Source organism: Macaca fascicularis, chromosome 6 (assembly GCF_037993035.2).
Source record: "Macaca fascicularis isolate 582-1 chromosome 6, T2T-MFA8v1.1".
In the NCBI taxonomy this organism is placed as follows: Eukaryota; Metazoa; Chordata; class Mammalia; order Primates; family Cercopithecidae; genus Macaca; species Macaca fascicularis.
Window position 1 is genome coordinate 84589048 of NC_088380.1, and position 26975 is coordinate 84616022.

Genomic DNA, 26975 nt, shown 5'->3' on the forward strand with positions numbered 1-26975 from the left:
AAATCACTACGGTTAAAAGCAGTCATATTGTGCAGTTCCCCAGTGAACACTTTTTGTAGTTTAGATTATAAAGTCTGAAATACAATTTGGGTGGATAAAGTTTCTTAGGATGGTATAGATGTGATTAATTATGGAGTCCTTCCTGTTGCCATCCTTCAACGCAATAAGTACATTTGTTTGTTTTTAGACGGGAGATACTGCCAGGGGAAAAGCCCAAGGGTGACCCCTCACTGGGGTCACCTGCACAGTATGTTTCAAACTGAGGGTGGAAAGGCATTGAAGACTGGTATTTAGCCACCTACCGTGTTATAATGTAGGTGACAGCTTGGGTGCTTCAAAATCTTGTTCCCTTCTTACATGTTTCTCCCTTATAGTGATTACTTCTCTTCTGTTTTTGTTTTTTTTTTTTTGAGGCCGACATTTTCGTGAATTCACCAAAAGTTTGCACCCACCATTTAAAGGGTAGTTGGTGAAGGACTTACGTATGCTTTTGGCAAGTTTTCTGCCAAGAAAAAGTTCATAATCTTGTCACATCTTTAGTGATGAACATAAACCATTTAAACAGGAAACACTTAAATTGGAATGACCATGTCAAAAATGATACTGTTCTTTTATTATGTATCTTTTCCTCTCTGTGCCTTTGCTACATAGCTGTTTATTTCTTAGAGGTATTTTATTTAGCATATGTAAGTAGGGTGATTCAAGTTTTATAATTAGAGAAAGCTGAAGGCTGATTGAGTCAAGACAGGTAGCAGCCTTGGTTTCAATTAATTCTAAACAGGGCTTGAGTTGCTGAGACTCCTGGCCTCAGTCATCAGACTCTACCTTGTCTTTTATGGTGTTAAAAACAGTTCACCCATAGACTTTTCCAGTACTAAACGTAGGGGATTCTTTGAAGAATGGATGGCAAGGAACTTGTCATTCAGATGTAAGGTTTAAATTACTTCACATACCTCAGGCCTTCTCAGAATAGAGATAACACATCATTTTCTAACCTTCCCGATATAGGCTACAGAAATTGACAGAAGTAAGAAGAGACCATTGGAAAATGATGGGCCTGTTAAAAAGAAAGTAAAGAAAGCCCAACAAAAGGAAGGAGGAAGTGATCTGGGAATGTCTGGCAACTCTGGTGAGTTGTGGGGGATTCTTTTCTCTCTCAGTCATGGCCCTGTTATTCTGGAATTCTCCAGAGGGTGGAAAAGTATATTAGAATTATGTCTTTTTTCTTTTTGGAGAAAGGTCCCCTTTGTTCCTGAGCAGAGTGGCGCCCTATAGGTGATGGTGATGTGTATAGGACGTTAAAGGGATGGTAGAGCTAGAATTCTGCAATTTAACTGTAGTTCTCCCAACTTTCTCCTTTATTCCTTCTAGCTATTTTTGTCCTGATTATAAAATTAAAACATTCTTGCTACAGAAATTTCAAACAGTACAGAAATTTGGAACGTAGACAGTGATAGACCCCATAATCCCTCCCTTTGAGTGAGGCCCACTGCTAACTGGTGTTCTGTATATACTTCCAGATTTTAAAAATTTATACATGTGGGCCGGGCGCGGTGGCTCAAGCCTGTAATCCCAGCACTTTGGGAGGCCGAGACGGGCGGATCACGAGGTCAGGAGATCGAGACCATCGTGGCTAACCCGGTGAAACCCCGTCTCTACTAAAAAATACAAAAAACTAGCCGGGCGAGGTGGCGGGCGCCTGTAGTCCCAGTTACTTGGGAGGCTGAGGCAGGAGAATGGCGTGAACCCGGGAGGCGGAGCTTGCAGTGAGCTGAGATCCGGCCACTGCACTCCAGCCCGGGCGACAGAGCGAGACTCCGTCTCAAAAAAAAAAAAAAAAAAAAAATTTATACATGTGTATATATGTGCATACTCATAAGCTCACAAATTAGTTTATTTAATTATATTTTATGGATTATATTATATTGTATACTAATTTGCTACTGTCTTTTTCTACTTAATAGAAAATTTTGAACAATTTTCAGTATCAGGACCCGTAGATCTACTCTCCGCCCCCTTTTTTTTTTTTTGTGCTTAGAGCTGCTGTTTGTGTATGTAAAAGGCATTGAATAAAAACAGCATGTTAGGCTGGACGCGGTGGCTGACACCTGTAATCTCAGCACTTTGGGAGGCCAAGGCAGGCGGATCATCTGAGGTCAGGAGTTTAAAACCAGCCTGGCCAACATGGTGAAATCCTGTCTCCACTAAAAATACGATAATTAGCTGGGCTTGGTGGTGGTTGCCTGTAATCCCAGCTACGTGGGAGGTTGAGGCGGGAGAATCACTTGAGCCCAGGAGGCGGAAGTTGCTGTGAGCCAAGATTGTGCCACTGCACTCCAGCCTGGGCGACAGAGCGACACTCTGTCTCAAAACAAAAAAAAAAACAAACGAAAAACAGCAAAAAAAAAAAAAAAAAAAAAAAAAAAAAAACCCAGCCTGCCTGAGTGCCTGCGTTCCTGGATTTCTAGAGGTGCTGTTGCATATAGACAGTTGAGCAGATTTTTCTCTGGTTTTATGGTATCAGAGAATTTGTGATAAGGGAAGACAGGAAATCCATCTTTATTCATTATCCCCAGGAAATTAGGTAAAGAGAATGAGAAAAAAGAAAAAAGTCCTAATTCAGTAGAGGTATCTGTCCAGTGGAGATATATGTAAAATATTAATCCTTCCATTAAAGGTAAAATTTGGATTTAAGGTCAACATGAAAGCTTTAGTATGAAATAACTACAGGAATGGAGATGTGTGGCTAAGGAGAAAAGTAAATCTAAAACTTCTCCTTTCTGGAGGGGGCATGCAAGAAGGCATGACTTGAGAGAATTTGTCACGTGTTAATGTTACAATTCTGGGGCTGCCTACCTTTCATTGCTTGATTACTCTGTATAGACCCATTTTTTAGGTGTACAAGCACTGAATATGCAACTGATTTTTATTCTAGAGACTTTTTGTAGCTCATTTATTTTTCCTAAGAAGGCTTTTTGCCCTCTATTTTTTTTTTTTTTTTGGAGACAGGGTCTCTTACTCTGTCACCCAGGCTGGAGTGCACTGGTGTAATCTCAGCTCACTGTAACCTCCATCTCCTGAGTTCAAGCAATTCTCCTGCCTCAGCCTCCCAAGTAACTGGGATTACAGGTGCGTGCCACCACACCTGGCTACTTTTTGTATTTTTAGTAGAGTCAGCATTTTGCCATGTTGGTTAGGCTGGTCTCAAACTCCTGGTGGCCTCAAGTGATCTGCCCGTCTTGGCCTCCCAAAGTGCTGCATTACAGGTGTGAGCCACTGTGCCCGGCCTGTTGTCTTTTTATAGAGGAAGAAGTGGGTGATAGATGAAGAGAACTGAAGATTATCACAGTTAAGTAACTAAGACCACATGGGACAGTTGAAATAGAATGTTGTTGAAATAAGACAATGCACTTGGCATACTTTAAAATAGGACCTTTGCCACTTGTTAAAAATGGCACTAAGGAAGAAGGGAGAGGATCATTCACTAGTCAGAAGCTGGGTGACTGCTCCACTTCAGTTTATTTTATTTTTTAGAGACAGGTCTTACTTTGTCATCCAGGCTGGAGTGTAGTGGCAGGATCATTGCTCATGTAGCCTCAAACTCCTGGGCTCAAGCCATCCTCCTGCCTTAGCTTCCTAAGTAGCAAGGATCACAGGTGCATGCCACTATGCCTGGCTAATTAAAAAAATATATATGTTTTTTAGAGACAGGGTTTTGCTGTGTTGACCAGGCTGGTCTTGAATTCCTAGTCCCAAGCCATCCTCCTGCCTCAGCACCTCAGTAGCTGGGACTGCACTCCTGAGCCATCATACCTGGCAAGTTTTGTTTTTTTTTAATAACAGAATTATTAAGATATAGTTCTTGGGGCCGGGCATGGTGGCTCACGCCTGTAATCCCAGCACTTTGGGAGGCTGAGGCAGGTGTATCACCTGAGGTCAGGAGTTCGAGACTAGCCTGGTCAACATGGTGAAACCCCGTCTCTACTAAAAATACAAAAATTAGCCAGACGTGGTGGCGGGCACTGGTGGTCCCAGCTACCCAGGAGGCTGAGACGGGAGAATCGCTTGAGTCTGGGAGGTGTGGGTGTAGTGAACCGAGATCATGCCACTGCTCTCCAAGCTGGGCGACAGATTGAGGCTCAGTCTCAAAAAAAAGATACAGTTATCATACAATATGATTCACCCATTTAGCATGCACAATTCAGTGGCTTTTAGGATGTTCCTAGAGTTGTGCAACCATCATCAAAGTCAATTTTAGAACATTTTCGTCACCCCAAAAGAGACCCTGTGCCCATGAACAGCCACCCCCTGTTCTCCCCCAGCACTTCCCAGCCCTAGGTAACCACTAATCTACTTTCTGTCTATAGATTTGCCTATTCTGAACATTTCATATAAATGGAATCATATAATGTGTGGCCTTTGGTGTCTGGTTTCTTTCACTTACTGTAATGTTTTCAAGGTTCATCCGTGTTGTAGCATGTATCTACTTCATTCCCTTTTCTAAAAATATTCATTTTCTTTATTGTGGTAAACTATACATAACATAAAATTTATCATCCTTGACATTTTTAAGTATACAGCTCAGGGGTATTTAGTACATATGCACCCATCACCACCATCCATCTCCAGAACTTTTAATCTTGCAATCCTATAAGTCTGTACCCATTAAACACTAACTCCATGTATTTCCCTTCCCCCAACCCATGGTGCCTGCCATTCAGCTTTCTGTCTCTATCATTTTGGCTATTCTATAATACATTCATTCCTTTTTATTTCTAGGCAGTATTCCATTGTATATATCCACCTCAGTTCTTAACTCTTCAATTAACAAGTTATTTTTTATACCTGGGATCCACAGGAGAAGGAAACTTTTATACATACAAGCAAACTTAGATACATTTGAAAAGCCAGTTAAGTATGTATTTTGAAAACCAAGGGAAGAATAATAAACAAAGTAAGAGATGCGTTTGTTTTCACACTACTGATAAAGACATACCAGAGACTGGGAAGAAAAAGAGGTTTAATTGGACTTACGGTTCCACATGGCTGGGGAGGCCTCAGAATCATAGTGGGAGGTGAAAGGCACTTCTTTTTTTTTTATTTTTTTATATTTTAAGTTTTGGGATACATGTGTAGAACATGCAAGTTTGTTGAAAGGCATTTCTTACATGGTGGTGGCAAGAGAAAATGAGGAAGACGCAAAGGTGAAAACCCCTGATAAACCCATCAGATTTCATGAGACTTATTCACTATCATGAGAATAGCACAGGAAAGACTGGCTCCCATGATTCCTCCCACTGGGTCCCTCCCACTGGGTCCCTCCCACAACACATGAGAATTCTGGGAGATAAAATTCAAGTTGATATTTGGGTCAGGGCACAGTCAAACTATATCACATTGGAAAAGATTCAAAAATATATTTCTAGCATAAAGGAAGTCATAGGAAACAAGGTAACTGTATATTGGAAAAGTCATATTTAGAAGGAAAGAGTCACTGTATTTCTTCGGAGATTCTTAGCCTTTAGCATAAAAGACATCAAAGGTTTTTTATTTTTAATTATAGAGGGTTGTCTTTTTCTCTGGTTGCTTTTAAGATTTTCTCTTAATCACTGATTTTCATATTCGATTTTTTTTCTGCCCCATAGAATCTGCAGAAACACATATTTGATTTTGATGGACCTTGTCTGTTTGCCACCCCCCCAATCTCAGCTCACTGCAACCCACCCCACCAGGTTTAAGCAGTGCTCCTGCCTTAGCCTCTGGAGCAGCTGGGGTTACAGGCACTCGTCACCACGCCTGGCTAATTTGTGTATTTTTAGTGGAGATCGGGTTTCACCATGTTGGCCAGGTTGGTCTCAAACTCCTGACCTTGTGATCTACCTGCCTTGGCCTCCCAAAGTGCTGGGATTATAGGCGTGAGCCATCGTGCCCAGCTGCCTTTGTCTGGTTTTTAATTTTTATTTCTTCATTTATTTTTATCCTGTTTGGAGCTCATTTAAAGCTTCTCCAGTCTGTGGGTTTATAGGTCTTATTAATTGTGGGAAACTTTTTTGGTTGTTACTGTTTCACGTTTTTTCTGTCTTCCTATCTCTGTGTCTCCTTCTGAGAGTTTATTACAGGGATATTAACTATTTGATATTATCTCTTAAGTCATCGAGGCTCTTTTGATTTGTTTTCCAGGCTTATTTCTCTTTGTACTTCATTTTGGATAGATTCTACTGCTCTGTTTTCAGTGGTCTTTTTTTCTGCTATGTCTAATCTGCTGTAAATCTCATTCAATAAAATGTTCATTTCCTATATTGTATATTTCATCTCTAGAAGTTCCATTGTGTTCTTTTAAAATATCTTCCAGTTCTCTATATGAATTATATCTCAGTAAAGCTATTGAAAAAAATCCTTTTGCTTCTCTTTTTGCTCATGTTTTCCTTTATATTCTCAATTATATGGAGCATATTTATAAATTGTATTTTCTTGTTCTTATATGCTAATTGCATCATCTGTCATTTCTGGGCCTGCATCCCTTGACAGATTTTTCCTGCTTTTTGCATGTCTAGTAACTAACTAGTTGGATCATGGATATGTTGAATCTGTGTTGTCTCCTGCTGGAGTTTGTGTTTCTTTAGAGTGTTGGACTCTGTTCTGGCAAGCAGTTAAATTCCTTTGGATCACTTTGATCTTTTTAAGGATTGTTTTTAAACTTCAGTAGAGAATAATAGCCCTTACTCTAGAGCAACTTTAGTCACATTCCTACGGCTTGACCTTTTTAGAGTTAGAAAGGGACGCATAGTAGCAGTAGCACACCATTACATCGTATTTCCACAATACAGAGATAGTAGACATTGGTAACATTAAGAACATAAATACAGTCATATGCTACCTAACAACAGTCAATGAGGGACTGCCTATACAACATTAGTCTCACAAGATTATAGTAGGTATTTTTACTGTACCATTTCTATGTTTAAATATGTTTAGATACACAGATACCATTGTGTTACAGTTGTCTCTAGTATTCAGTATGGTAACACGCTATACAGGTTTATAACCTGGGAGCAGTAAATTATACCATATAGCCTAGGTGTGTAGGAGTCTATACCATCATCTAGGTTTGTGTAAGTACACTCTCTGATGTGCACACAATGAAATCACCTAATGACACGTTCTTCATAACATATCCCCATCATTAAATGATGCAAGACTGTCAACACCTGTAGTAAGTTTTAGGCAGTGATTATTTATTATTCAACCACTAGCATCTACCAGCCGTAAGAGTCCCTGATTATTTCATCTCTGTTTTTCACACTTTGGTTTTAAATACTGTCAAAGTCAAATAAGATATAGAGACAAATCTCTAAATTTAAAACGTTTTATTTGGGGCTGGGTGTGGTGGCTCACACCTTTAATCACAGCACTTTGGGAGGCGGAGGTGGGCGGATCACCTGAGTTCAGGAGTTCAAGACCAGCCTGCCCAACATGATGAAACCCCATCTCTACTACAAATACAAAAATTAGGCAGGTATGGTGGCACACACCTGTAATCCCAGCTATTCAGGAGGCCGAGATAGGAGAATTACTTGAATCCAGGAGGCAGAGGTTGTGGTGAGCCGAGATCACACCATTGCACTCCAGCCCAGGTGACAGAGTGAGACTTTGTCTCAAAAAAAGGGAAAAAAAACCCAAAAAAACCATTTTATTTGGGAAGCAAGAATTGCAATTTGGGGCATACACACAGACCAGGTGGTCTTTGGTATGATGAAGGACAAAGATAAAATTGGAAGTTTTATTAAAAAGGAGAAATGAGCCAGGAGCAGCTGCTCACACCTGTATTCCCAACACTTTGGGAGGCCAAAGCAGGAGGATTGTTTGAGCCCAGGAGTTGGAGACCAGCCTAGGCAGCATAGGGAGACCCCAACTATATAAAAAAATTAAAAAAAATTAGTTGGGCATGGTGGCACTTGCCTGTAGTCCCAGCTACTCAGGAGGCTGAGGTGGGAGGATCTCATAAGCCCTGGAGGTCAAGGTTGCAAAAAGAAAAAGAAATGTATTGTTTTGAAAGAAGGTTCATTGGTACTAGGAAAATTTGGGGGAACTGGCAAGCTCTGATTAGTGAATGACCGCAGTGGGTAAAACTAGCCTTAGAGTCACAGCAGGTTGTTTTAGCAGCTATCAGGTAAAATTGGTTTCAGGTTACAGTAGGCAGTTTTAGCAGCTAGGCTTGCAGAGAATTACATTTTTGGAGCAATGATATATGCTCTCAGTGCTTTTTCCCCTGGTCTCTCTACTCCATTTTAAGTGAGTGTGACAAGAATGACCCAATTCATATGATCAACTTTCACAATACTTTTTTTTTTTTTTCCCCCAACAAAAACTCCAAGTTCTTCATCCCACCTCCATTCCAGGCAAAGTTTTTTTTATGTCTATAGGAGGGAAAATCTTTGTATAACATACACACTTATAGTATACTTTGGAGGGTGATACACATGTACATTTCGAAAAAGAGAGTAATAGTAAACAAGGGGAATATACATTTGAGAAAAGAGTCAAATTTACATTTTTGTAGCTAGAAAATTCACAGGAGACCTAATGAAAGCCTGTGAAGACGTCTAAATATAAATCGGGAAAATTTTAAGCCTTTTTTTTTTTTTTTTTTGAAGCAACAAAAGCAGAGATTTATTGAAAACAAAAAGTACACTCCACAGGGTGGGAGCAGGCCCTAGCAAGCAGCTCAGGAGCAATTTTAAACTTTTAGAATGAACAAAACACAACTCTTGCCCTCAGAGTGTTTTTGCTTTAATAGGGAAGGTAAGAGGTGATAAATGCATGCAGTCCCAGTTCCTTTACATTTAGTAGCACCAACCTAATAGTATTGCTCTAAACAGTGAAATACTGTGTTCTAGTACATGGTAGGGATCCAGGGATCCAGAAAATGATAGTTTCCCTTCTTTCATGGATTGCTTGTTTATGAAAAACTGCCAATTGGCAGACTGTGATGAGTGCCACAGGGAGATGTGATCTTGTTATAGGAATATAGAGAAAGAAAAGATGATTTTAAGCTGGGAAAGCTAGCAGAAGGTTTTATGGGAAAGGTAGATTTGAAATGGGTCTTGAAGAATGAATACAATTTTGACATGCAGAAGGCATGTCATGAGCAAAGTGATGGTGTGTCTGAGTCTGTCGATTTGGTTTTCTTGGTGAACCCCTGATGTCAATGTCAAGTCTTTCTCCTTGAGCTAGTTAGATTTCCCAGTCAAGAGTCCTCCCAGCTTCTGCCTGGAGGGGAGTGTTCTGGCTGCCTGGGTTCTGGAGAGGCCGTGGATCTCAGCATACATTGTGTCTGTGTTCCTGTCATCTTTCTGGGTTAACACAGTACTCCGTCAACTGTGCTTGTTTTGCCTTTCCAGGGAAGAAATCTCCAGTTGGCTGCTGATGTGGAGGAAGGGCAGTTATCTTTCAACTTGGAGTATGGTAGGGGTTTAGGGAACCAATTACTTGGAACCAATCCTCTTTATTTTAGAACCTTCTTTTATTCCTTTCCAGAGCTACTGGTACCCTAATTCCTGAGTCTTTTGAGCATTTTGTGTTTTAAGTAGAGTTGGCTCTTGGTTTTCCTAATTACTGACTTAGGATTTAGCTCTCAGGTGTGCTGAATTGGTTGTTGTTCATTTGTTTTCCTTTCTAGCTTTAGATATCTCATTTCCAGTTATTACCTCTCCTCTCTGTCCTTATGGGCTTGTGTCTTCAAAAAAAAAAAAAAAAAAAGAAAAAAAAACTCTAGTAATGACGTTTCAGGAATGAGTGAAATTTGGTCTGTGTTTAATATGACATCTTTACCCTGAACCCAGTGTTTCTTTTTTTTTTTTTTTTAATCACATTATAGTTAGGTTCATTGCTTTATTGGGAATCTACCTCTTTAAAAAATTCTATGCTGGTTGTGAATTGATAGAATGACACCAAAATACTATTGTTGTATTTTCTTCTTCTTTGCTACCTAAGAGCCAAAGAAATGTCTGAGGACCAGGAATGTTTTAAAGTCTCTGGAAAAATTGAAAGAATTCTGCTGCGATTCTGCCCTTCCTCAAAGTAGAGTCCAGACAGAATCTCTGCAGGAGAGATTTGCAGTTCTGCCAAAATGTACTGATTTTGATGATATCAGTCTTCTACGTGCAAAGAATGCAGTTTCTTCTGAAGATTCGAAATGTCAAATTAAACAAAAGGTATGTAACTGCTATAGATGAGTATCCAGTTACCTAGAATAGTGGGTTCTGAAGTACTATCAGGTTCTCTGGGGTCATTCATGGCAATGGTTCCTAAACGTGGATGATCTTCTGAATCATCTGGGGGAGATTTTGTGTTTTAGTTTAGTTTTTTACATCCCTGGAGATTCGATTTACTATGTTTTGGGAGGGATTAATTGGTTTGTATGAGAACAAAACAAAAGCCTTCCAGGTAATTCTGAGGTACTGCCTGGATCAGGAGCCCTTGACTTGGAGGGATTCTTTATTGACAGTTAATACAAGCACAGTTTCTTACAGTCCTTCTTAGAGTTTCCATGATTACCTTAGCTTTACATTGGAATCACCTGGAGACCTTAAACCAAAAATTGCCATTAAGAACCTTCCTTCAGAATCTTATTTAATTGGTTTTCACTGAGAAATGGGCGTGGCTATTTTTAGAAAGCTTGCATTTTATTTTACATTTTATTTTTATTGATGAGGTCTTGCTCTGTTGCCCAGGCTAGAGTACAGTTGTGCGATTATAGTTGACTGTAGTCTCAAACTCCTGGGCTCAAGCAATCCTCCCACCTTAGCCTCCAGACAAGGTGAGACTGAAGAAAAAGCAGTCGTTTTAATCTGTAGCTGTGATTGACAACCATTGAATTAGAGAAATGATCCTATATATGTATATGTATATGTGTATGTATGTATATATTTGAGTCATTGAAATTCTAATGAAAGCTGTTGGCCTTTTTCCTCAGAAAAATTCTCAAGCCAACAAAATTTTGCCTATGATTTTCAAGATTTCACACCTTTCCCACAAAGTCCAGATCCATGAACTCCTCCCTCAGCCAGGCTAATATTGGTTGACTTATCTTAGATCATCAGAAAAAAAAAAGGTGTTTTTGTTTTTGGTCTCTTTTCATACTTAGAAGCAGTTCACCTAAGTATAGTGGTTATTAAGCATAGAAGTCATAAAGTTTATCCATTAAAGCTCACTTTATTGATAGGAACATTTACTCCAAAGTCTCAGAAGAGCGTATACATTATTGCTTTATACATAGAATGACCAACTTGACATTTCCACATCACAGGAAATTAGAAGCAAGTAGATAGAAGGGGGCACCTAGAAGCAGTGCCATTATCACAAGTGATAAGCTGTTTGATGGCATGGAAAGACATGGATGAATGGCAAAAAGCTACTGAATGAACATAAACGCCCCATGGTCCAGGACCATTAGGGTGGGGTCGGCAACGCCATAACTGTCAGTAGATTTTGAAATATATTCTGATCACTCTGAATTGTCCAGACAAGGTTAAATTGAGTTCAGCATACTGTCTCTGGGAATATGAAATAGAATGTGATGTATCTGATAAGTATTCCCATCCAAATCATTTTTTTTAAGTTGCTTATTTTGTTGCCCAGGTATTAATATGTACAACAAACCCTCATGACACAAGTTTACCTATATAACAAACCTGCACATGTACCCCTGAACTTAAAATGAAAGTTAAAAAAAAGTTGCTTAATATTCAAGTATTTAGATTGATTTAATTGTTAACTTCCCATAAGGATAAAACTTTTTTTTTCTGGAAGCTTATCCCATTTCCTAAATGAATAAAGTATAAAGTAAGAATAAGTTTTTATTTTAAAATATATTTTCTGTATTAACTTTTATATTGCATAGCATATACCTGCATTTCACATAAAAATCATGGAAACAAAATAGGAAACCCATCAAAATTAAAAGCAAATGCATTCTCAGGTGTAGGAAAATTGTTATGCAATCCTTGGGGTGTCGCTTCGCCAGCTGTAAACCTCTGTGGCTGGTGGTGCCTTTGCCCGAGTTTTTACTTGGACCTGGCTGGGCTCATTCCTCCCACTGGGCCTGGCAGGCTGTGCTTGGCTTTTGCTTTTGGCCCGAATCTCGCAGCTGCCAAGGGTGAGCCAGGAACAGAGTGTTGAGGGGTGTGTGAGCCAGTGACCATGGGGTCTGGCTACTGTGCACAGCAAGGCATGCCAGCTTCGGCGGGGTGGGCAGCTCCAGGTGCCAGCATGAGTGAGGGCTGGACCAGGCGTACTGCAAGCAGCTTCCACGGCTGGCACCCAGGAACACAGTGGTGTCCAGAAGCTTGGAGATTCCAGGAACTGCAGAGCCCAGAGAGGGTGTCATAGACCTGGCTTGGGAGCCCCTAGGTCTGAGCTCCCAAAAGGTCCACAGCTCTTCTGTCCTCTCTTCTCTCCTTCTTGTTGCTGCAATGTGGCAAGCAAGGGACGTGTTTCAGGCCTGTTTACAGCTCTTTTAGCCCTGCCATTCCATGGGTCCCAAGTTCTTATCCTGCTTCCAGAAAGAATGAAGTATGTGGACAAGTGGAGGGTGAGCAAGGCAAAGAGGGGCTTTCTTGAGTGACAGAACATTCATGGGAGACCCGCAGTGGGTAGGGCCTTTCTGCAGGCAGGGCATCCCAACAAGTGAGAAGTGTTCAGCCTTCAACAGGGAGGAGACCCTGGAGTGGGTAGCTCCTCTCTGCAGGCAGGTTGTCTGCTTGTCTCTTCAAGTTTGGCTGAGTCTGGGGGTTTGTATGGGCTTGAGCGGAGGAAGTGTGTGCTGATTGGTTCATGGGCTGCCATGGGCGGGCTCAGAAAAAGCACTGTAAGTTATAATTCTGTTCATCAGCCTGTCCCCCAGGCTTTAGGCTGTTCCTGGCTTGAAGGTGGGGCTTCACCTGGACCGGACCCTTTCTGCCCAGGAGCCTGTCTGCCTCCTGCCGTCATCCATGGCACACAGGCTGTTTGTGCCAAGGGCCACCTGCAGGACAGCTCTGAGCTGCCCTCAGCCCCCTCCTCGGCCTCCTTGCCATGCTCATCAGTGTCCAAAGTCCAGAGGGGGCCAAGGCAGCAGGGGGCTGGCATGTTAGCACTGCCCTTAACATGTGCACACCCGGCAAGGTTGCAGCAGTTCCCAGGCTTGGCCTCAACTTTGAGATCAGAGTGGGTGCTGGGAGCTGGGAGAGGCGAGGCAGTGGGAGCAGGTACTTCTGAGCCTGCAGAGGGACGGGGAATTCCCTTTCTGGGCCCCTGAGAGTGCAGAGATGCCCGGGTCCACAGCTGCAGCTTGGGTGGCCGCTGCAGCTGCACCCAGGAGGGCAGGGCTCCTGCCTGCTCCCAGCCCCCAAGAGCACAGAGATGCCCAGGTTTGCAGCCACGGCTGGGCAGCCACAGCTGTGCCCGGGGAGTGTGAGGCTCTCACCCTGGCAACTTAGAAGGGAGTGAGGCTTCTTCCACCCATTTCTGGCTCCTGCTGGTTCTGTGGAGCATGCAGCCCTGGTTGTGCCTCTCTTACTGCAGCTGGCGTTATGGCAGTGGCTGCTCCCGATGGGCTGCCACTGCCATCATAATGACCTGGATTTCTCTTGCCAACCTCTCCACCCCTCACCATCTTCTTATTGCTGATCTTTGGAGGTTTGCTGGACTGCACTGTTCAAATAAATTGAGTTTTTTTGAAAAGTTAGTATCTTTACCTGATGTCCCGGTAAAGCTGAGTTGTTTTAAACATTTGGGAACTACAAAGCGTACATGTTTCTGGGTTTTCTTTTGGATTGGGATTCCCATTCCTGGGCCATTTTGCTTCTCTCTCACTCTCCCCTCTTTTTGGTCACCAGACTTTTAGGCCATATTTTTGATTGTAGGGGGAGCTGGGTAAATTTTTAGAAGTTGGTAGTGACAGAGTGGCAATTAATTAGAAGTTAGATTTAGCCTATAAATTTGTCTCATTCACATTTTTCTAAATTAAGTCCAATAAGCGAGGAATTTTCTCTAAGCTGTGAATTGGAATTAATTATGGTAGGAAGGTAAGAATAGTAGGAGTAGTAATGTTGAAAATGTGACCTTGTGCTGTATATTTTTTAACAGCTCTTTCTCGTGTTTCTTTACCAAGAGAATCATGGTTCTTTCTTGGAATAAGACTTTATAGAATGTGCTGTCTTTTACAGTGTGCTTGGAAGTAAAAAACATTAAGTGCACCTTTATCTGTTGGCATGCTTTGCTCGAAGTGGTTTTGTCCTACTCCTGAGAGAAAGGCGGATTTGTCCCCATTGGCCTTTTGTGCATTACACACCTGAGAATAAATAATGAAAAGAAATGTTAATAATAATAGATTTAATGAAATCAAATTTAAAAACAAATATGTAAAACATTAAGATATTTAGACTTTCAAAATTTGCATAAAAATTCTATGATAGCTCACTTGGTTCATAATTTTTTTAACCTTTTACTTTGAAAATATTTGCAACCTATAGATAATTTGCCTGAATGCTACAACGTGCTTCTATAAACTTTACACCTAGATTCACCAAGTGTTAGCTCTTCGCCAGATTTGCATTTTCCATCTCTGGGAACTTATTACTATGGTTAATATTTTTAAAACTTTATAAATCTTTTGGTTGCCAGGATACAACACTTTTTGATGTCAGTCAGTTTGGATCATCAAATACAAGTCATGAAAATTTACAGAAAACTGCTTCTAAACCAGCTAACAAACGTTCCAAAAGCATTTATACGCCGCTAGAATTACAATACATAGAAATGAAGCAGCAGCACAAAGATGCAGTTTTGTGTGTGGAATGTGGATATAAGTATAGATTCTTTGGGGAAGATGCAGAGGTAAGTCCCTTTTTCAGGCACTATTTTATGTTTTTCTTGTCTAGCCTTAGATATTTTTCAGTATTTTTGTTTCATCTTCTGACCTTATATAAATGCTGACTTGATCAATCACCTCTTAAAAAATACTGTTATTTAAAGTAAAAACTAAAAATGAACACAAGAAACTTAGTGGGAACCAGACTTGGTGGGGAAAAGTGAGGGGTCTCTATTGGAGTATTAGTGCTTATTCTCCATGGTACTAGGCCAATACTTTTTATCCATCCGAAGTTTATTGGATGAGTCAATTAGTGAATGAACCATAATCATGTAAATACGTTTTCTAATGAAGACTCAAGTGAGAAAATTTTTTTGAGATGTGTAGAAATTCCTCTGTTTACCCTTAATTTATGAATTTTCATAGCCGGGAACAAAGTTAAGTCTCAATAGAGGAACACGTGAACTTTGCCAGCTACCACCAGAAGTTGTTTGAAGTTTTACAGATCTCTTTGTGTGTCAGTCAACTTGGTGTCTTATTCTAAATTGGGATTGTGCCAGGTGTGGTGGCTCAAGACTGTAATCCCAGCACTTTGGGAAGCTGAGGTGGGTGGATCACTTGAGATCAGGAGTTTGAGACCAGCCTGGCCAACATGGTGAAACCCTGTCTCTCTACTAAAAATATAAAAAAAATTAGCCGGGCTTGGTGGTGCATGCCTTTAGTCCCAGCTCCTCAGGAGGCTGAGGCAGGAGAGTTGCTTGAACTCGGGAGATGGAGGTTGCAGTGAGCCAAGATCCTGCCATTGCACCCTAGCCTGGGCGGCACAGCAAGACTCTTGTCTCAAAAAAAATTGGAATTGTATTTAATGTTGAAATATTTATTATAGGCCCTAGTCAAGAAGGTTGAAAGTGAAATTTGAGCATTTCATGGGCAAACTTAGGGAAAGTATTGCTGATTACACGTTTGTTGGAAGTCATAAATGCTTGTGATGATTTTATAGCTTGAGACCTGGTTGGATTGTACACTGGAGAGTGATGAGGTCGCATGTCTGTGACTCATGGATGGGAAGTAAAGACTTGGCCAACTTTTTTTCTTCAAGTTTCCTAAATCCTCTGTGGCAGGCAAGCAGCGTTCTCTAAGTCAGGCGCATTATGCTGTGTTCTGTGATATTAAATTAGACTCTGAAATAGTATCACCATGTTTTCTGAGGGCAGGAACAAATATGTAGTTGGCATCCCCTAGGTGAAGGAGAGAAACTGTCTAGGTTAAATGGTAAATTGAGGCCTGACCACGGTAAAGGCTGATGTTTTCCTGCCCTTCTGTGAGGGACTAATAGAGTTCAGAGATGGGCTGAGGTTGGGTAGTGAGAGTGTTGGAATTAGAGTTCCATGGCTCCAGTGGGCAATATCTAAGCCATGGTGCTTTCTAGAATAAATCAGGGAATCAGATGGTGCTGCATGGTTCTATATTTCTATCAGTCATGTGTCATTAATTAGTTAGCCAGCCTGGGGCTTCTCTTTTTACTTTTTCATTGATTCTTCTTTCCAGATGGGTTCATCATTTCTGCATACTCTGTAGTATCTTCTAAATGTCAGTCATTTGCAAATGCCATGGAGCAAATGCTTATTCTTTTACAGTCTCATGCTCTCTGTATTGGATAGTCTTTGTGTAGGGAAAGCTCTAAGGACATAGAAGACCTGTCATATTTTTCTGAGTCTTTTATAGATACAGATGTTGATACTGAAGTTAGGTCACTGGAACTGCCCAAAAGACATTAAACCATAGGCTTCTATACAGGCTATACAGGGAACATTTTTTAAAACTTTTTATTGACATAGTACACATTTAGATTAAGTGTACAAATCCTGAATGTATACCTTGATGAATTTTTAACAGAGTGAACCAACCTCACATAGGGAGTCTTAAAATAGAAATTTATTGATATTTTCTTTTTTCATTTTTTAGATTGCAGCCCGAGAGCTCAATATTTATTGCCATTTAGATCACAACTTTATGACAGCAAGTATACCTACTCACAGACTGTTTGTTCATGTACGCCGCCTGGTGGCAAAAGGATATAAGGTCAGCTTTGGCTTTAACTTGTGGGAAAAGGAAATTGGGATTCTCTTCCAGAGAATGCAAATGTATTTCATAAGGTGGTAGGTAGGCTTCAATTGGTTTAGAATTTTGCATTTGAGAGAAAAAGTGTTTCATAATTATTAGTATTATATATTTATGAGTTTTTAACAATTGTTAGATATTTAGGGTAAATTTTTTAACTCGATGATAGTGTTTCTTAGTGATTTATCTACCCTCGTCAACTCCTTTAAACCCTACATCTGAGCATTGTGGACTGATTATTTTAACCATTTTAGAATTTACCTTTAAACATTTTGAAATGAGTTTTTACAAATCAAATCATTTTTTATCATTTGATATCAATATTTCTTATTTTTGTTGAAGGTGGGAGTTGTGAAGCAAACTGAAACTGCAGCATTAAAGGCCATTGGAGACAACAGAAGTTCACTCTTTTCCCGGAAATTGACTGCCCTTTATACAAAATCTACACTCATTGGAGAAGATATCCTTTTTGGACAGGAGTTTTTCTCTTTAATGGTACAAGGGCTTTGTTTGAAGATGGCAGGTTTTTGTTTTATTATTATTGTTTTAGTTGCTCTTTGGGAACTTTTTACATGAGCTGAGAGGCATTATGGTGAACTCTTGATTAGGTGTGCTACTCAAGAGGGAAGTAGTGGCTGGAAACAAGCATCTTTTCAGATGTCATAGAAGGCAAGTTCATCACACTTGAAGAGCAAGAAAAAAAGCAACCCTAATAAAAGATGATGTCAGGTTAGTATCTGATTTGAAATTATATCTTCCTTAGCCCATTTGTGGGTAGTAGTTAGGTACTTAGGACCTACAAGCTCCTCAGGGTCTTCCCAAAGTGAGACCTAACAAATAACTTATTGAAGCCAGGCATGGTGGCTCATGCCTATAATACCAGCACTTTGGGAGGCTGAACCAGTCTGGGCAACATGGCAAAACCCCATCTCTACAAAAAATACAAAAAAATTAGCTGGGCATGTTAGCACTTGCCCATAGTCCCGGCTACTTGGGTGGCTGAGGTAGGACAATCATGTCAGCCTAGGAAGTAAAGGCTGCAGTGAGCCGTGATCATGCCACTGCATTCCAGCCTGGGTGACAGGAGTGAGACCCTGTCTCAAAAAAACAAACAGAAATTCAAAATGTGAAAAGAAAACTGCTGAAGTCAGAATTAAGACAGAATTAAATGCCTATAAAATATAATGGTAGTCCATCTTCATTGTTAACTTTATAAAAATTTTATTACTTTTGAAAATGGATTGTGGGTGAAGTTGTCTCACTTTGTAAGAATTTTCAGTGTGCATAATGTTTGCCCCTAAATTTATGGTAATTCATAAATGCGGTGTGTTATTTGAAGCCAAATAATTTCAAAAGCAAAATTGTCAGTTTCAAAAGCCAAATAATTATATGTAAAATTAGATCAGGGTGCATTTAAAAAAAATTACTATGGAGTGGAATCAGTTCTCTGATAATGAAAGAATGGAGGGATAAGAAGGCCTTAAATGATACTGTGTGGAAGTATTATTTCTGTTATGGTTTATTACAGATCTGCTTATTTCTCAGCTCATTTAATTCTAAGGTCTGTTTTGTTCCATGAATACTATAAATAGGGAACAGTTATCACTCAAAATGGGCTCCAAACTATTAACAACCTTGTGTTGTTCTAAGCTGATGAGCCTGTAAGAACCTGGTATTTTTATTTTTTCTTTTGCCAAAGCTTGAGTCTCTTATTTGAAGCCCATTTCTAGTACATTCCTGCTTTTCCTTTGCTGCTTTTATGGCTCGTATGTCCTGATGTCCAAAGATATGCCCAGACTTTGCCCCAAATCAGCTTTCATCCCTGAGATTTAGTTAATGGACTCATTTTATACACCCATACACAGACATACATACACATATAATGTATATGTGTTTCTGTTTTCTTTTCTCATGTCTTTAAAAAATTCTCTTACTATATCTGGGAGCTTTTAGGCACATTAAAAGAGGAAAATAATTTACACTATTTTAGTGTATTTATACTTTGAATTGTGGAATTAAACATTATGGGATTGTTAAGGGTTCAAGTCTCAGCACCATCCAAGTGAAGAAGTGGGTTATTTGGGCCTCTGTGGGGTTTGATGTACTCCACTAAGCCTTTTGGAAGTAAGATACTGGTTATCTGTCTTTATGATCTTTATATCTTAGGAAAGATAAGGCATGGAACTATGATCTAAATAAATCGGAAGAATGAATACTGGGCAGATTTTGCAAAGAGCAAAAGTACTGGGTGAAACGAGCCATCATTTTATTATTTATTTCTTCATTTTTATTTTTTTATTTTGTAGAGACAGGATCTTGCTATGTTGCCCAGGGTGGTCTCTCAAACTCCTGGCCTTAAGTGATCCTACCACCTTCGCCTCCTAAAGTGCTGGGATTACAGGTGTGAGCCATTGCGCCTGGCTGTGAACCATTATTTTAAAGGAGAAAATAGTTAATATTATTGGAAATTTAGCATTATTAGCATTTAGAATTTAAAATATAAAAATGATTATTTTTCTTTAATTATTATTAAATGTGAATCCCCTAATCAAGCTGGATGATGCTGTAAATGTTGATGAGATAATGACTGATACTTCTACCAGCTATCTTCTGTGCATCTCTGAAAATAAGGAAAATGTTAGGGACAAAAAAAAGGGCATCGTTTTTATTGGCATTGTGGTAAGTACTTTGCAGGTGAGGAACAAATGTTAGATGTTCATGGTATCTCTAAATATGACCTATTATGTGTGGTTTATAATAAAGATATCTGATGAAGTGTACCCTCAGATAATTACACAAGAAAAACATTTTTTCACAATATTATATGTTAAATCGCTAGTTACAATTTTCTCATGGCTACTTGATTCTTGTAGCAGTCCGTTCTCAGGTTGCTATAAGGAACCACTTGAGACTGGGTAATTTATAAAGAAAAGAGGTTTAGTTGGCTTATGGTTCCACTGGCTGTACAGGAAGCATGGCTGGGGAGGCCTCAGGAAACTTACAATCCTGGCGGAAGGCAAAGGGGAAGCAATGACATCTTCACAAGGCTAGCAGGGGAGAGAGTGAAGGGGGAAGTGCTACACACTTAAACAACCAGATATTGTGAGAACTATCATGAGAAGAGCAAGGGGGAAATCTGGCCTCATAATCTAATCACCTCCCACCAGGTCTCTCCCTCGGCATTGGGGATTACAATTCAACATGAGATTTGGGTGGGTACACAGCTAAACCATATCAATACTCTATGCTACGGAGAGATCCAGATGGTTTTGGTCCATGTGCCCTGGAATTTTAAGGCTGAAGACAGACACAGTGGCAGACGTGCATGTGGACAATGTACAGATAGCAGAATAAAACACTAAGCCAACACAGGCATGGGTGGCAGAGTGTTCTATAAATTTCCTCTAGGGATTTGAAATTAAACATGAATGACTATGGTATATATCTAGATTTGGAGGAAGGGATAGTTAAAGAGAAATGATAATTGGCTGATATAAAATGCCATAGTAAATTAATATTAGGATTATTTATAGTTTTCTAGATAAGTGTAATTTGTGAATTTTATTTGTACTTTTATTTATTTATTTATTTGAGGTGGAGTTTCGCTCCTGTCACCCAGGCTGGACTGCAGTGGGTGCAGTGGAGTACAATGGTGTGATCTCGGCTCACTGCTCCTGGGTTCAAGCATTTCTCTTGCCTCAGCCTCCCAAGTAGCTGGGACTACGGGCACCCACCACCACACCAGGCTAATTTTTGTATTTTTAGTAGAAATGGGGTTTTACCACGTTGGACAGGCTGGTCTTAAACTCCTGACCTCAGGTGATCTGCCCACCTTTGCTTCCCAAAATGCTAGGTTTATAGGCGTGAGCCACCGTGCCTGGCCAAATCATAGTTTTATTGATTTTTCTGGCAGTTTATGAATAAATTTGCCCATTTACAGACTTACCTGGACTCTGCTAAAAGTCTTAGACTTTTTAAGGCCCTTCAGAACAATCAGACACCCCTTTTCTGTTGTAAGTTAAGCACATGTGGAACTCTGTCCAGGTAAAAACTAATTCTCTTTGCTTTTTCTAATCTCTACAGTCAGTGGCAATATCAACAAAAATTCTTACAACCCGAATGTCTCCAGTGTGCCTTTTAATACCTTATTTTGACTGCATAACTCGGTGTTAACTTGACATTTGCTTAACCAATAAGCCCTTCTTTCAGAGAGTTAGCATTCCTGTTGGTGTTAGACAGCTCTAAATGATATTTTTATCCTTGAGAAGCACGTTTTATCTAGCTACAGGCAGTTGGACCTATCTACAAATAGTAAAGTTATTTACTTTTAAGCTTTAACATATGTAATGTGCTATTTTATATTTACCTAAAACTCGGTCTAAAGAACAGAGTTGATAGTATATAATTCCTACTTAGTGCATTTAGAAATGCCATCTGGTCTACCACCAAAGTTAACCATGTGTGTGAACTGGCACTCAGAAAAATGAAAACGGCTGTTTGCCCTTCAAGCATTTTCTTGGGGGCTGTCCTTTATTTCAGCAACCACTTTTGGGCTGATGACATCCTGAGCTCTGGGTCCAAGCTGCACCTCTCCCGAACTTCAGGCTCCTGCATCCAAATTTTTATTGAACAAAGACACTTAGAATTTACTCTGGCTCCTCAAACTCAGCGTGACTGAAATTGATCTTATCTTCCTTTACCCTCAACACTGTTTTCCCTGTCACGATGGGTGTCACCCATTGCCTGGTCACTACATGGGAGTCACCTTTTGAGAACTGGTAATTAGTCTGAAATTAAGGGCTTTGCTCTTGTAGTAGCACTGTAGTCAGGCTCTGTGCCTTCAGTCTGGGCAGTGCAGTTTTATACAGACTGATTTTAGGTTTCTCAGTGTGTCACATATCACACAGGGTGAAAGATGTTGTGGGTATTACAGTATGGACCATTTCTCTGATTAAAGAAAAAGGGAATTCAGCTGACTGAAGAATTTGTTACTTTGACATCTGTACCTGGTTTTTGTAAATGCTTGGTTTGTAGATTGGTATATAAATTTACATATGTATCCTTATATACTGCTAGTCTATCTCTCTAGGCTCTAGAGAAAGCCTCTGGGCTAGAATTAAGGATGTTCCCTAATTACCGTTAGAGAAACTATAACACTGCCTCCAACCCATAAGATCCCTGGGTGTCCATTCCCTCCAGAGGTGACTATAATCCAGACTTTTAAGATAATAATTTCCTTGCTTTTAGTTGGAGCTTTTAGTTCCAGCCTTACTACCTTAAACTTTATATACAAATGTCAATATAGTGTGTGTATTCTTTTGGGTTTTGCTCCTTTTGTTTACCATTTTGTATGAGAGATTTATTTACATGTGTCGCTGTAGTTCTCTCATTGCTTTGTCCTGTTTCATTTTATGATCTACAGTTTATTCATTCCTCTGTTGATGGACATGTGCATTCTTTCTGGTTTACAGTTGTATAGAGAATGCTGCTGTAAATATTTTTGTATGTCTTGTATCGTATACAAATGCCTGAGTTTCTCCAGAGTATATCCCTGGGGGAGTAATTGCTGAATTATAGGGTATGGATACTTCAACATTCCTAGATGATGCCTTGCTGTTGTCAGAAGTGGCTTTCCATCGGTAGTATATGAACATAGGGATTGGTGATTTTTCCTTTTTTAAGCTAATGCAGCCTGTAACTAGCTCCCATGGCTTTCATAAGCATCTGTAGTGGCTAACAGTGTGTACTGGGGACTAGTCAGATTTCCTGGGTTTGAATCTTTGACTCTACTCCGTTGTCACTCTGGGACCTTGGCTAGAAACTTCCCATCACTTCTCCAAACCATGATCTTTTCCAGTTTATCTTTGCTATTATTGGCTTAGGATGTTAGGGAGTAGGTTCAGGTTGGCATGATGATTCCACCGGATCGACTGTCTACTTGGGCTTCATTCAGAGTTTGGTGAAGTATACTTTCTATGGGTTACTTTGATGTATGAAGTAGTAATTTACTGCTGTTCTGGTGGTCTGGTTACTAGGACCATATCACTTGTTACTTTGAGTGATAACTACTATCTGTACAGTGCTTTATAGTTCACAAATAATTCATGTTTATTTTATAATTTGATCCTTACAATAACCTTATGGGAGAAGTAGGCTGGTTTGGTTCCATTTACAGAGGAAGAAACTGAGGCCTGGCAGTGTTTGGTAACTTGCCATAGTCACTCCGCTAGGTATATTAACTCCAGGCCTCATATTCAGGGTGGCTCTTGGAAATCTGATTTATAGCATGGTTTAGATATCTGTGAGTCTGACTCTTCATGTAAGAGTGTTGAAAAGCAAACAGGTTTCTAACACTTTAGGAATAGAGTACATACATACTCCTGAGTGTATCATCTTTACCTTTTCAATGTTTAGCTGTGTTATAGCCATAACTGGGAAAATACACTTTTCCTAACATTATATTTGTATTTGTTTTTAGGGAGTGCAGCCTGCCACAGGCGAGGTTGTGTTTGATAGTTTCCAGGACTCTGCTTCTCGTTCAGAGCTAGAAACCCGGATGTCAAACCTGCAGCCAGTAGAGCTGCTGCTTCCTTCGGCCTTGTCCGAGCAAACAGAGATGCTCATCCACAGAGCCACATCTGTTAGGTAAGTTGGCGCATCACTGGAAAATAATACTGATTCTAAAACTTAGGTTTAGTTCCAAAACTGATACTTACTAAAGTTACTAAAAATAGTTTTTACTTATAAAAATTGTATTTCCACTATAGTAGTGGAAATTAAAACAAAAAGTAAAACAACCAAGCTGGGCATGGTGGCACATGCCTGTAATCCCAGCCACTTGGGAGGCTGAGGAGGAAGGATTGCTTGAGCCCCGGAATTTGAGACCAGCCTGGGCAACTAAGGTGAGACCCCATATCTAAAAAACAAAGAAAAGAACCACCACCTACCCCTACTATCACCTTAATGTAGGACTTTAGAAGGCAGTCTTTCTGAAGAGGTTTCTGATATTATTTAATGATATTATTTGATAATTACGAGGTTTATGATATTTAATTATATTATTGGTAATCTTTAGTTTCTGGAGATAATTTAGAGTTCACTTCTTAAAAAGTTTATGTAACTTTGGAAATGCTTTGTCTGTGCTGCAAGTTTCAATTCATGGCTGTGTCCAGTGGTTTTATTTACTAGATCTAAGATCAGACCACTTATTTATGAAGCAGTGTGCTAGGCACTGTGCATACAGAGGAAGAAGATGTGGTTATGATGTATGTCTGGCAGAGTTTACAACCCCACAGGAGAGGAAGATGTGTGCATACCTAACTGGACTTAAAGGCATGATGTATTAAGTGCTAAACGTGAAGGTGCCTTGTTGGAAAGATCTGTACTGCCACCTGGAGTGTGGTGGGAAAGAGACCAGAAAGGTGTGCTGGGGCTTCAGTGAAGGAGACTGTATATTGAGGAATTTGGACTTTCGACTAGGCAGAGAAGCCCATGAGGATTTTCATGTAGTAGGCGGACAAATCATTTAGAAAATCAAAGCCAGGCACTGTGGCTTACAGCTGTAATCCCAGCACTTTGGGAGGCTGGGGCTGGTGGATCACCTAAGGACAGGAGTTCAAGACAGCTTGGCCAACATGGCAAAACTCCGTTTCTACTAAAAAAATACAAAAATTAGTTGGGTGTGGTGGCAGACACCTGTAATCCCAGCTACTCCGGAGACTGAGGCAGAGTAATCGCTTGAACCTGGGAGGCAGAGGTTGCAATGAGCCAAAATCACACCACTTCACTGCTGCCTGGGGGAAAGAGCAAGAACACGACTCTGTCTCAAAAAAAAAAAAAAAAAAAAAAACCGAAAAGAAAATCAAACTGATTAAGTAAAGTTCCATATGTTTATTTGTCCTTAGTGTTGTGTTCATTTTCATTTGAATTTAATTACTTTCAAAGTAGCTTTCATAATTTGTTTTTCTGATTATAAAACTAATATACGTTCATTTAGAAGACAAAAAAAGGGATAAAAGTCATAAGTTGAATTCTATAACCCAGAGCAAATGACTGGTAAACATTTTGGCATATTATTTCTGTGTGTGTATATCACTTTTTTCCATTTGTGAACTTGCATTCCTGCTGCAAAATCACTTTTGTATCCTGTGGGTTTTTTTTTTTTAATACTTTTAAATTCCCCATTTTTAAAAACTTTATTGCAGAAAATTTCAAATTTACACAAAATTATACAGAATAGTGTCATGAACTTCTGTGAATCTATCAACCAACTTCAGCATTTCTCAGGACCAATCTCATTTTTCTACCCTCCCTCCCCTTTTCTCTCTCCCTGGATTATTGGCTTTGAAGCAAATCCTAGTGAGCATCATTTTATCCTCTAATATTTCAGTAGGTACACTTAAAAACAAAATAAGTACACAACATTGTCATTTAAGTGTATCATAATTTATTCCATTTTTATTGTATTCATTTTTTCAGTATTACAAATACTGTTATGATGAATATCCATATATAGAAATACTCAAGTACATTTCTGATTATTTCCTTAAGATAAATTCTTGAAAATGGAATTAACTGGATCAAAGGGTATGAATGTTTATAAAGCTCTTGATTGCTTGCTAGAAATGGTAATGTTAATTTATACTTCTACTGGTATAGTCTAGGAGGGTTCTTTGAACCTTTGTTCACATTGTGGGTGATCACTTAAATAATCTCTGCCAGTCACATAGGTGAAAAATTTTGCATCAGATCTCTTTATTTTGATCTTAATCCTTTTCTGACCATGTGTTCAAACTTGAATAATTAAAAGTCAAACAGTAAACTTATAAGGAGGGCTGCTTTTACAGAACTGAAAACGTTAATAAAATCTCGAAAAAAAATTTTAAAGGTAGGCTTCTATATTGTATTTTCAATATTTCCTATCATGTCTTTGCTAGAAATGGTAATATGAGAAATGGCAATCAGGAGCTTTATAAACATTCATACCCTCTGATCCAGTTAATTCCATTTCCAGGAATTTATCTTACGGAAATATTCAGAAATTGCACACGAATATTTCTATATATGGATATTCATCCTAACAGTATTTGTAATACTGAAAAAGTGAATATAATAATAATGAAATGGATAAATTATGCCAAATGGATAAATTATAATTTCCTGTCTTTGATTATATAGTTCATTTTTCTTTATATTTTATTAACTTAGTATATATTTTATTTAGATTGAGTCTAAAGTCAATCAATTTTATCAACACATTCATTATTTTCTTTTCCACTTAATTTTATAAAATAACAAAGGCAAAATTCGATAAAATATCAAAATATTTCATAATGACAGACATTGCCAAAAGTGAATTTTTGTTTGGCAAGCAGCATTCATTGGTGATATTCCTAAATGTTTGTTCATCACATGAGATTTAAAAGCTTGAATTTGGCATATCAAAGATAATTTAGGTGTCTTCTGTGGGTTTTACCAAATTTAATGCCTGCTTTTGTCTTATTTTAATTTGAATTTCTCTAGTTAGCATTGTGAATAATTTTCCCTGTGTTTACTGACCATGTGTGATTTTTCATTCTTTGCACTTTTTTTTATATCCTTTGATCATTTTCACTTTATTTGCATATTGGACTAAGCAAAGTCAAAAGTGAAGTCTGCATTTCTGTGGAGTTCCTACAACTAATTTATATCTATGGACAGAATGAAGTAGAGGAAATTCAAAAGTTAGCGGGGTCAAACAGTGTGGACTCTTGTGAGTTAGGGTTTGGGTTGGAAAACTAGCTCTTCACCTTAGTGACTTTGAGTAAGTTATCTACTGCGTTGTCCTTCAATGTCCTTTATATTGGGGTATTAAGATTGCTTACCTCATGGGGTTGTTGTAAGGATTAAATAAGTTAATATGGGTAAAGCACCAGAAATAGTACCTGCTGTAGAAAGCTCTCTGTAAGAGGAAGTGTTGTTTTTATATTTTAATTAAAAAAAAAAATTTCTGTGGCTGGGCGCA

The 26975-nt window shown here is 39.3% G+C and overlaps 1 protein-coding gene across 5 annotated transcripts in view; it reads left to right on the forward strand.

Moving 5' to 3' along the window:
• Positions 1–26975, forward strand: part of MSH3 (mutS homolog 3) — a 223575-nt gene that overhangs the window by 721 nt on the left and 195879 nt on the right. For 4 of the 5 annotated variants that reach the window (XR_012413790.1, XR_012413791.1, XM_005557283.5 and 1 more), the window contains exons 2-8: positions 1009–1129; positions 9994–10214; positions 14665–14877; positions 16817–16933; positions 17315–17432; positions 19506–19651; positions 23451–23617. Coding sequence is in view for 3 of the 5 variants with exons in the window: in XM_005557283.5 (XP_005557340.2) it covers positions 1009–1129; positions 9994–10214; positions 14665–14877; positions 16817–16933; positions 17315–17432; positions 19506–19651; positions 23451–23617 (1103 nt within the window). In the remaining 2 variants the exon portion in view is untranslated. The remainder of the gene's footprint in view (positions 1–1008; positions 1130–9993; positions 10215–14664; positions 14878–16816; positions 16934–17314; positions 17433–19505; positions 19652–23450; positions 23618–26975) is intronic. The other variant, XM_045393959.3, reaches the window with a different exon arrangement.